Genomic DNA, 12,077 nt, shown 5'->3' on the forward strand with positions numbered 1-12,077 from the left:
TGGTAATAAGATATTTAAAAACCTCTTAAGGCAAGAGGGATTTCAGTTACCAATATGTCTGTACATCTGAGTCGAAGTATATAAATTTAGATTCTGATACACATTCATATATATTCATATATATGTACAAACACACACACACACACACACACACTCACCACAGAGGTACTGATGTGTGCAGATGGGCAGACCACAGTCTTGGAGGAGTTTGTACCAAAAAGTCAACAGGGAGAATTCTGGTGATAAGGGTGACAGCTTATCTTTTACTGTTTTCTAACTTTCTGCTTATCCCAATTTTTTCACATTTGATTATGTTCTACTTCAGAACCAGAGAACATAAGCAAAGGCCAGAGAAAGACAAATATCATACCATATTGCTTATATGTGGAATCTAAAAAAAGGTACAAATGAACTTATCTACAAAACAGAGATAGAGTTACAGATGTAGAAAATAAACTTATCGTTACCGGGAATAAGAGGGGGGAGGGATAAATTGGAAGAGAGGGATTGACATACACAATACTATAAATAAAGGAGATAACTAAGGACGACCTACTGGATAGCACAGGAAACTCTCCTCAATACTCTGTAATGGTCTATATGGGAAAAGAATCTAAAAAAGAGTGGATACATGTATATGTTGAACAGATTCAGTGTGCTGCATACCTGAAACTAACACAACACTGTAAATCAACTGCACCTCAATAAAAATTTTTTAAAAAAGGGGAAAGCAGAAACTGAGACCCATCCTCCTAGCAAAAGCCCCTCCCCTAAGCCACCAAGGAAGCGCCCATGAGTACCTTGCCTGATGATGGGAACGCTGTGGGCGGCTCTGTCCACCTCGAAGGAGAACATCTTCTTGCTGGCACTCATGGGCTGCCTGTGGGAGGCTGGTGGGACCATGGGGGGCTCGGGGGACCCCTGCGACCAGCTCCTCTGCACTGGCGCTGGCCAGATGCCCGGGTAGAAGGGGGTCTGTGTTGGTGAGGGTGACTGGTTCAGTTGCTGGGTGGCCCAAGGTGGCTGTGGCCTTGGCCAAGGTGCTGGGCCCCTCACCCATGGGAAGGAGACCTGCAGGGGCAGACAAGAGGGTCAGGGGAGGTTACGAGCAGCTGGGGTGGTCTTCACCTTTCTGTCCCGGCGACATAATTGCTGCCCTAGATTTCGGCGTATAAGTCACTTCTCCCAGGAAGCCCTCCCAGACTCCCCAAATTTGGGATGTTGGTCCCCACCATAGGTCACCTTGCACACTATCGCACCACCATTTATTGGGTGCAGCCTTCGTGCCAGGCACCCAGTCAAGAGATTCACAGGCATTACCTCATTTAATACCCCTGATGCTCTGTGACGAGCCCGAGGCTGAGCAAGACCTAGTGACTTTCCCAGGATCACAGATTTGGCAGTGAGCTTCTGAGCTGGTACAACGCCACCTCTGAGCTCTGAGAGGCTGACAGCTTTTTGTCTACCTTGCTCAGCACCGTATCCTCAGCTCCTAGAATAAACCCTTGGCACATACACAGTAGGTCCTTAAATACTGGTTGAAAGAATGAATGAACACATCTCCGAGATTCAAGCCCAGCTCTCCAGGACACACACATCCACACTGTGTGTCTCCCTGGCACTCCCATTCCACCTGTTCCCCGAAGCCGAGAGCTCTGGGGTGGCAGGCACCCCAACTGGCTCGAAACCCAGCTGGCTCATTAGCCTGTGATCCTCAACATCTGCCACATCTGATTCTTGCCAGACGCTCCATAAATATCTATCGAGGGAACCTTTTTTCATCTGACCCGGCGGAAGATGTCTGTAGCTACTTTCATTAGAGAGCACATCAAAATCCATCTACACCGGGAGAAGCAAATGCTGAGAGGTGCTGACACCTGGCTTTGTCTTGGTTAATGCTGTTGTGGCCGTCCCTCCCCGAGCCTAGTGGTTAAACCGTGACATCGTGAATGCTACCATTTACTGTAATTACTCACCGATTTCTCGCGATAGCCCTGAAGGGGAGGAGCTCTCCTTATTCCTAGCTTACAAATGAGGCTTGGAGAGGTTAAGGACTTCACCAAGCTCAGGTGGTGGTGGAGAGGGTGGTGGGACTGGGGTTCTGGAAAGCTCTTTCCCTCTCTGTCTCTCTCTCCCTTCTCTGCCCCGCCCCCAGTCTCTTGGCAGAAAAAAACACACTTTTCAAGGAAGAAGCTAAGTTCAAAGGTTTGCCGCCTGTGGCGGTCACGTTTCTCTTTCTGCAGACTGCAGACACGTAATGAGAAACAGGACAGAATGCTTCCGAAATAGGAGCACTGGCAGACAGAACTTCCTATAGCTCCAGCTGGATTGTATTCAAGAGGAAGGTTCTCCACTCACTCAGGTTCCCAAACCAGTCTTTTAGCTACAGTCTTTCCCAGCCAAGTCAAGAATCCGGTGAATTCCCCTGAAGACTTTTTTGGAGTCAGGGAGAACACTGTTCGGGAAAATCAAACTCCAATTGCCTGGTGACACCTGGCCCAGCATTTATGATGACACTGGCCCCGTTGAAACCTGTTTCAGGAACGGACTTGGCAGTGTTCCAGAACTCTGTTACCTTATATGAAGATCCGAATTTCTCTCCACTGTGGGCACCTCGGTCTCCACCTAAGCTTTCTTCCTTTCTCTCCTTTCAGAAGCTGAGGTGTCCTGCTCCTGCCTTGCACTCACTTCTCCATCCATCCGATCCCTTCCCGTCCTCTCCTCTGGGGCTGTCTTGCCTCAATCATTCCTATAACCTTTCCTCATCGATTTAATAAAGATTTATCGAATGAAAGGGCTGAAGGTGGGAAGGGGGAAATTTGAATATGTTTTACCCCCGCCTGATAGAAAACAAATCGAGAGACCACGGGTAGTGTGGAGGAATTCCCTTTTGTGCTGGGATGCTCAGGTAGATGTGCCTCACTGCCCACTAACTGCCAGGGTGCTGAAGGGAGTGCTCATATCTCATGCCTCAAGTGGTTCACTGCCGTAGTGGACAGGCCGCAACCCACCTGGCTCTTCTGGAAATTCCAGGAATCTCCCTCCCAATCTGTCGGCCCATTGCTGTGGGTGGGGCTAAGCAATCAACCAATCACACTCCCTGGACATACTGATTGGTTCAGTGGTGGGGCAAGTGATCCAATCAGAGCCAAGGAGACCCGAGAAGACTTGGCTGGACACCAGGATCTGGAGTGACCTGGTGGGACTTCACAATGCAGCCAGCATGAGGGAGTGGAGTCCAGGCATGGAGAGAGGGAAGCTGTTTATTTATTTTTCAAATTGTGGTAAATAACCTGCAACATAAAATTTATCATCTTAGCCATTTTAAAGTAAATAGTTCAGTGGTGTTAAGTATTTTCACATTTCTGTGAGATGGATCTCCAGAACTTTTTCGTCTTGCAAAACGTAAACTCTATTAACCATTAGACAACAACTCCCCATTCCCCCCGCCACCCAGCCGTGGTGACCAACATTCTGTCTCTATGAATTGGACTACTCTAAGTACCAAGTACCTCAAATAAGTGAAATCACATGGTACTTGTCTTTTTGTGACTGGCGTATTTCACTTAGCATAATGTCCTCAAGGTTCATCCATGTCAGAATTTCCTTCATTTTTAAGGCTAAACAATATTCCATCATACAGTTTAGAGTGTATTTTGTTTATCCATTAAGCGTCACGGACATTTGGATGGTTTCTACCTCTTGGCTATTGTAACTATGCTGCTGTGAACATGGTGGGGAAAATAAGGAAGCTGGTTTTGAGCCTTGGCTCGGGTGCTACCCTGAAGTGCTCCATCCCTGAGGCCGGCTAGAGCTGGTTTCTGTCGCTTGCAGCACACAGAGCCCGAACGATAGGGCCCCTATGGGGAAGGAGCCAAAGATGTGTAAATGCAGCAGACTCCAAGCTCTTCGGGTTTAAAAATTAAAAAATAAAGTGTTTTTTTTTTCTCTGAAGCGTGTTGGTTGAGGGTAGCTTTAGTTGGATGGTTAAAGTGGGTTTTCTCTAGTTTGCCGGCTTGCTCTATCACAGGGACGGTCAAGGTTTTCTCAGAAATTGCTGATGGTAACTACAATGAAACAGGCAGGGAGAAAAGCAAACATAAGAAAAAGACTCACATTTAAAAGCCAGCTCTGGGCTGTACAGGAAGCATGGGGTCAATGTCAGTTATCAACAAGTCTGTTTTTATTATTTTTTTAGTTTAGATTTAAATTTATTTATTTTTGGCGGTGTTGGGTTTTCGTTGCTATGTGCAGGCTTTCTTTAGTTGCGGCGAGCAGGGGCTACTCCTCGTTGTGGTGCATGGGCTTCTCCTTGCGGTGGCTTCTCTTGTTTCGGAGTGTGGGCTCTAGGCACATGGGCTGCAGTAGCTGGGGCACATGGGCTCAGTAGTTGTGGCTCGTGGGCTCTAGAGCGCAGGCTCAGTAGTTGTGGTGCACGGGCTGTTACTCTGCAACATGTGGGATCTTCCCGGACCAGGGCTCGAACCTGTGTCCCCTGCATTGGAAGGTGGGTTCTTATCCACTGTGTCACCGGGGAAGTCCCCAAGTCTGTTTTTAGAAACTTTAGTTTAAAAATACACACTAATGCCTTTTCTCTTTCTTTGTGTCTGTTCTCTGACCATATGGTATGTTGCCATGGTTGGGTTTTTGTTTTGTTTTTGAGATAGCATATGTGATACTCCTGATTTCTTTTCCATACTACCTTTAAAATAGCAAGTTGTCAACCACCTGGATTAACCACGACCACACCACGACTGAATTTATATTAGCTTTAAAAAACACGGGTCAATGATTTACTCAAGAAGTCACTATCCATTTTCTTTCAAATTATCTACTTGTTCTTTGTGTTATTTCTCAAATATCTGCTTCTAACCCTGTAAAGAGTGTAAGTTGAACGGGACACCCTAAAAAAAATTCGAAGTAGTTTGCACATCGAGTGCCTACAGTACACATGAATTCTGCCAGGAAGCCCTGGAGCCTGCAGAGAAGGTGGAAACTTAGACCTTGCCCTTGGAGAGCTTGTTATGTGCTCTGCCATTTGTAAGTAATTGTGGACAATACAACGGCTATGAGCCACTGTGTAGAGAAGCCACAGATGTGCCACAGACTGTGCTGGGCACTTAATGCATGTCGTCTCATCTGATCTCCAGAATAATCTTGCAGGAGGCATTTTACCCCTCATTGTGTGGATTAAGAAACTGAAGCTCAGAGAGGTTAAATGACTTGCCCAAGGTCTCACAGCCAGGAAGTGGTGACACTATTGGACTCCAATACCTGTGCTCTTAGGACTTCTAGGTTACTCGAAGTCATGATTTATTACCTGCCTTCCATACTCACAAACGGATCTTAGATGATTGGTTAGTGAATGATAGGATATTTTCCGAGTTAAAAAAAGGAAATGAACATTAGATGGTGTGAAAAACCACAAGACATCACATGGGCTACTTAGAAATGGGATTTTCTAGGAACACTGACAACTGTCTTATGGAAGTGTTATTCATCTGGTACATGCCACGCCCTGGAAGCAGCTCAGAGGACCCCAGCCTCAATCTGGGAAGACCTGTGGTATGTTTACTGCTGTACCAGAGGAGTCCTGGGGTCAGCTGGTACCCGCCCACGAGAACCGATTGTTAAATGTCCAGGAATTTTGCCAACTGGTTGATAAACATAGCCATTAATAAGAATTAACTTACATAAATTTACAATTAAATTATATCAGAAACAAAGGTGATACAAACTTAAAACTCACCCCTTCCTAATTATTTTACTCTAGTTTATTATTACCTATGCTCTTGAGGTTATTTCACTCTACTATATGTGTCTGTTGGAAATGCTACACAGTGATGTGTTACCACACCTCTCTTTCCATCTCTGTATTCAGGGATGTGTCATTGGGAGCTTGAAATTGACCGTGGAGGGCGTATTACACGATAGAAATCAGGAAATGCTATAAATCAGGGCTTGATTTTTAAAAATTATATAAATAGGTTTAATAATGTTGGTTCATGTAGAGTTTGATTTTGTTTCTTTGTTTGTTTTGTTGATTGCCTAGACTTAAGATGGTAATGGAGAAAATGTTAACAATGCAGATTATACAAAAGCATGTTGTGTCTTAGCCATTATGTTATGAATAGAAAAAAAAATTGAGGAAACGTTCTTCGAGTATTTGAAAATTATTATCTGATGCAGCAACAAAGTCACTCATGTCACTGATGAACATGTGAAGTTCTAACGTCTTTCTTTTTTCACTTGTATTATTCATAAATCCAAAATATCCAAAAATACCCACGAGTGCTCAGGTTGGGAACTCTCTCATTCGTCAACTGCAATGAGAAATTGGCTATGGATACAAGAGTTCGGCTAAAGTCAATGAAAGCATTCTGTGAGACTCAGCTGGCTATATAGAATTTACAAGAAAGAGTACTGCATTTCTTGTTACATGGAAAGACTGTGCTACACATTCTTTATATCAGTAAACCTTATGCTATGCATCCATGTACTTTACTTTTCCCAGAGAGCTGGTCATTAAATATTTACCAGCCAATCGCTGGCTGTGCTGGCACCCAGCAGAGTGCCTACTACTCATGGTAGGTGTTCGCTGACTGAGCTGAACAGTTGGCAAATATAGTGTAAATAAAAAGCACTTTGATTCTGGGGCTGGGATGGGGAAAATACATGATAAGCCTGGCACATCTTGTAACAGCAGAGAGTAAGGAAGTGCCCAAAATGAAAAGGTGGGGAGATGCTCAAGGACACAGCAACCAACCTGAAAGAGCCCCCAGTGGCCAAGGCTGGAAGAATTTGAGCAAAGTAATAGTTAATGAGTATTGGATTATAACTCAAAGTGTAAAATCAGTATACATGGGTCCATACTGACATAGATACATTAGTGAGTAAATACATAAAGGAGGGAGAAGAGACCGGCTTCCTTACAGAAGAATTTAACATACATAGATGTGGAGCTTAATTCCCACAGTATGGAAGGGCCTGGGGGGTAGGGGTGATGGTGGCGAGCAGGCACACTGACCGCAGCATGGAGGAGCCATGGACCTGGAAAGGCAGAATGGAGACTAGAAAACATGGCCAGTAGAACTCAGAAGCCAGGAGAGGGGGCTACATGGTGCCAGGACAAATGGCCTTTATCTCAACAAGTCCCGGGATGTCACCGTAACTCAGAGACGGATAATAATTCTATGTCCCCAAGAAAAGGGTAAATCATGTACGGGGTTTCAGTGTGAGAAATCAGGGTTATACATTTAGAACACAGAACCGCCAAGTTATACATTATTTTTAGGTTTTGGAACTTAAAAGAATTAAGTCCCTTTGAGCTGTTCAGAAAAGCCATTCGTTTGGGGTTTTCCCAGCTGTGTTAAAGGAGATCTGGCCCATCTAATTTTCCCATTTTCTTGTAAATCTTCAATCTTATGGTTTTTCCTTTCCTTTCAAGTTCTAATCAGCTTCCTGGTCAGTCCATAAAATGGGAAATAGAATCTAATGAGAAAACAGCCGGATTTTTGCAAATAGCTTTTGCTACCCGTAGACTTGGCCTGCTTCAATTCGGTCTTGCCAGATAGAGAGACGGAATGAATGAATGAATGAATGAATGATCATCAACTAAGTTCAGAGAAGGAGCAACGTGGTTCTGATTTGGTAACAAAGGGTGTGGTCTGCCAGAGGAAGCAGGAAGCGGCCCGGTTCCTGGCCGGGTCCGGGTTCTGTCTCAGCAGGATGCTAAGGGTTCAGCCCGCGCTCCCGTCTCCACCTCCCCCGATGTCATCTGCATCGCCTGTAGACATCTGGTGACAACACAGCCTCAGGGGTCCTTTTGTGTGAGTTTTTGCTGCGGAGGCCGAGCCTGAGGCTGCCTGCTGCCCCGTGCCCTCCACTTCACTGGTCTCGGGAAATCGCCTTTAATATAAAACACCCAGCCTCAGGAGTTCTCATCACATCAGTAAGTCCCCACAGGACCTGTAAGAGCACAGGGTAGAGGAAATCCTATAAGGTCAGGTAGGAGATGACAAAGCTTGACAAGAAACAGGTTTTGTTCTGAAGGGCACCATGCTCTCTGGTCATTCACTCCGTTGCCGGCTCCTCAAACACCAGTACAGTAAAGCCACATCCTCCTCAACAACGGGCCCTATTCAGAGGTCCCAGGAATGTGGAAACACCACCCTTCTTGGGGATGGACAACTAAGGCCCCGACTCTGAGCTTCTCATCACACCTGTTCACCACAGGAGAGAAATGAGCAACTCTGCTTCCTTGGAGACTGGCCTGGGACTTTTCCAATGGAAAAGTGGATTATTCGTCATTTTCCTCCCCCCCACATCCCTAGTAGCAAATCCCGTTCGGAAGGCTCCACTTAGGCAATAGGAATGCTTCCTAATGTCATGGACATCTTCTTTGTTTTTGCCTCCCCCGCATCCATTTCTTCCATCTTTTGGATGGGCACCTTAATTTTTTTGCAGGGAAGACACCCTTTCCCTGACAATCCTGAGTCCATAGAATTCTGACCCTTCCACCCCAGGGGTGAGACCATAACCCAGGCCTGGCCAATCAGAGCATTCCTGGCCCCTGGCCTCAGTGATTGGTTCAGGGGAAGCCACGTGATCCAAGCCACTGCCAATGAAGATGCTGGCTCTTTCCCTGGAACTGCTACTTTGTAGGATGCTGGGGCTGCTGGTGGCTACTTTCCTACAGGTGAGGCAAGAGTCTGTCTGAGATTGGGAAGCTAACAGGGAAGAAAGAGTCAGATTCCTGACCATGATTTGGGCGCCTGGATCCAGCTGGGCCTAAGCTGCAGCTTTTGCCCTTTTCAGTTCCATGAGCTTTTTTTTTTTTTTTTTTTTTTGCCTAGGCTAGTTTTAGTTGGTTTTCTGATACTTGCAAACAATCAAATTTCCTGGACAGTATGCTTACTGAGACTTTAGCATAAGCATCACTATGTACTCAGAGTGAAAGTTGTTTTAAAGGTTATGACATGCTCAAATAAAACCCACCAGACTGTCATCATGCACCAAATTTACCTTTCAACTTATAAAAGTAAAGCAGCATCTCCAGAGAAGAATGATTTAAGACCAAGGAATCAATCATAAGACAAGTAGTAAAACGCTGCTTAGAGAAACTTTGATAGATAAATAGTTCTCTAGCTACAGCAGGCTTCAGACTACAAATCCCAAATTTCTGCTTCAAAAGTGACTCAGGGAAGACATTCCATAGTTTTATTTATTTAGCTTTTTGGCCTCGCCGTGCACTTGTGGGATCTTAGTTACCTGACCAGAAATTGAACCCAGGCCCTCAGCAGTGAGAGCACTGAGTCCTAACCACTGGACCACCAGGGAATTCCCAACAGTCCACAGTTTTAAAAGAAAACTTTCCAGTTGAAGAAACAGGCAAAATTTGTAATATGCATCCGTTGTATATATAATATGTTAATGTCTAGTATATTTATCAGATCCATGTCAATGTAATTATATTATTACTATATTTGCAAATGCATATATATGTGTATGTATATTTAGAACCACATATTTCCAGCTCTTTTTTAAAGAGGTATTGAAAAGACTGTTCAAAGTTTAGTTTTCCAGCTTGTCTGTTTCTTCTTATTCCTCAGTAAACTTAAGCAATTAACCAGCACATTTCCTGGCACAGTAAGGCTCAATCTGAGTGAGTTCTTTCTCCCCAGCTCCCCCCTCTATTTTAAGTCCTTCTTTTAGAAACCAAGTCAAATGAAAGAGGCAGTACTGCATAATGTTACAAGCAGAGGCTGGTAAACGTTTTGTGTAGAGCCAGACAGTAAGCATTTCCAGCCCTGTGGGCCATAGGATCTGCCCAGCTTACTCTGCCGTTGTAGCCGACAACACAGGCAATACTGAAATGAATGGGATGGCTGTGTTCCCAGGAAACTTTACAAAAGCAGGCGATGGCCCGCATTGGCCTTGGGCCATAACGTGCCGACCTCGGGTTAAGACCTTGGGATCCGGCGTCACACAGACTCTGGTCCGGCTCCCGGCTCTGCTCCGTCTCTGGGACCCTGACGAGTGTGTCATTTCTGTGCCTTGTCTGTAAGACACAGGGATACCAACAACCATTTCTTAGTCTGTGAGAAGTGGGTGAGATAGTGCACGTGAAATGCTGGGAACACTTCCTGGTCCATAATAAATGAGCATAAAACATTAGCCACCAGGTGTGATCACCATCGTCAAAAAAGGAGAAGAAAGGGCGCAACTGAATTTGTCCAGGAACGGCAGCAATATCCCTGGTAAAGAGTTAGTGGGTGGACTTCCCTGGGGGCGCAGTGGTTAAGAATCCGCCTGCCAATGCAGGGGACAGGGATTCGAGCCCTGGTCCAGGAAGATCCCACATGCCGCGGAGCAACTAAGCCCATGGGCCACAACTACTGAGCCTGTGCTCTAGAGCCCGCGAGCCACAACTACTGAGCCCGCGTGCCACAACTACTGAAGCCCACGCACCTAGAGCCGATGCTCCGCAACAAGAGAAGCCACCGCAAAGAGAAACTCGCGCACTGCAAAAAAGGGTAGCCCCCGCTCGCCGCAACTAGAGAAAGCCCGTGCGCATCAACGAAGACCCAACGCAGCCAAAAATAAATAAATAAAATAAATAAAATAATTAAAGAAAAAAAGTTAGTGGAGCCAGGGACTTCCCTGGCCGTCCAGTGGTTAAGACTCCACGCTTCCAATGCAGGGGGTGCAGGTTTGATCCCCGGTTGAGGAACTAAGATCCTGCATTGGTATAGCCAAAAAAAAAGTTAGTGGAGCCAAACAAGCAAGGAAGCCAGATAACTGAAAATGCAGTTTCTCCTATTATCAGTGGCTTTCGTTTTTACCCACATAATGAATCATCCCCTGTCAGCGTGTGAAATTGCAGGTTGGACTGGGAATTGCAAGACCTTCATTAACCGCTGGGCAGTGAAGGACCTGCCTGGGCTCTCACGGCCCCACGATGCTTCGTGCTATTAGGAAAAGGCTCCAAGGGACTCAGGAGAGCCGGCTTTTAATCCTGCCTCTGGATCTATATGATTGATGCCTAACCTTGGGGAAGTCACTGAAACTCTCTGAAGCCTCAGTTTATGCCATGATAGGGGTGGTCCCAGGGACCTCTATAAAAACAACTGAAGGGGGAAAGGGGACCTGGGATTAATGAGTAGCTCCTTGGCAGAAATTGGAAATTGAAGCTCAGAAAGGTAAAGCCAGTTGCAGCTGGCATTTCAACTTGGGTCCATCCAACTCCAAAGCCCTTGCTTTCTCGATTGTGTTCTGCAGAGCTTCCCCATTAAAGCAGCAAGGAATATTGGCCGACAGAGGGCGCTCTTCTCGCAAGACAGGACGTCATGACATTGCAGGGACAGAAGACAGTATCCAGGAGCCACGTGGGAGAGTCTGGCTGGACTGGGAACAGGGCAGAGCAGGCTACAGGGAAGGCCAGACACAGGCAGTCATGGGGATGGGGGCTGCCGACAAGGAGCTGTCAACCCCCTCATGGAACAACTCGGCACGTCATTTGTGGCGCCTGGCTTCCTTTTTCATTCTGGCCATTTCCATCCGTTTTGCCGTATTTCAGAACAGAGAAAGACATGATTGATACATACGGGTGACGTGGGTTTCCTTACTCAGCTGCCTTGTAAGAACGGCGCCACTGTGACTAGCACAGCTTGTTTCCACACCTCCTTTCCCAGAGCTCAGAAAGCACGAGTAAAGGCAACAACCAACAAAACCCACAACACGGCAGCACACCTGACTCTGGGACTTCAATTTCCCACGCCTGGTGCCAAGACTCTATGGGATTAATCAACGGTTGCTTCAGGGCATTGCAGATGGCCCTGCGGGTTATGTCCTGCACAGTTTCAGTGGGCGCCATCCACATGGACTACGTTGTGAATGGTGACCCTGGAGTTGTGCAATATGGCAGCCCTAGGTTATACTTTGATGAGAGAGGTATAATTTACAAAGTATGGTCCTGGGGGCTTCCCTGGTGGCGCAGTGGTTGAGAGTCCACCTGCCGATGCAGGGGACACGGGTTTGGGCCCCGGTCCGGGAAGATCCCACATGCCGCGGAGCGG

At 46.2% G+C, this 12,077-nt stretch overlaps 2 protein-coding genes across 2 annotated transcripts in view; both read right to left on the minus strand.

Annotated features, from left to right (window-relative positions):
• Nucleotides 1–12,077, minus strand: part of LOC309807971 (forkhead-associated domain-containing protein 1-like) — a gene marked incomplete at both ends in the record, with an annotated part of 251,083 nt that overhangs the window by 50,442 nt on the left and 188,564 nt on the right. The window lies entirely within an intron of this gene.
• Nucleotides 1–12,077, minus strand: part of LOC309807972 (forkhead-associated domain-containing protein 1-like) — a gene marked incomplete at both ends in the record, with an annotated part of 78,550 nt that overhangs the window by 42,296 nt on the left and 24,177 nt on the right. Inside the window, one exon of the mRNA XM_082627983.1 lies at nt 801–1,071. Coding sequence (XP_082484109.1) covers nt 801–1,071 — 271 coding nt within the window. The remainder of the gene's footprint in view (nt 1–800; nt 1,072–12,077) is intronic.

Source organism: Mesoplodon mirus (genome assembly GCF_964341445.2).
Source record: "Mesoplodon mirus genome assembly, chromosome: 7".
Taxonomy (NCBI): Eukaryota; Metazoa; Chordata; class Mammalia; order Artiodactyla; family Ziphiidae; genus Mesoplodon; species Mesoplodon mirus.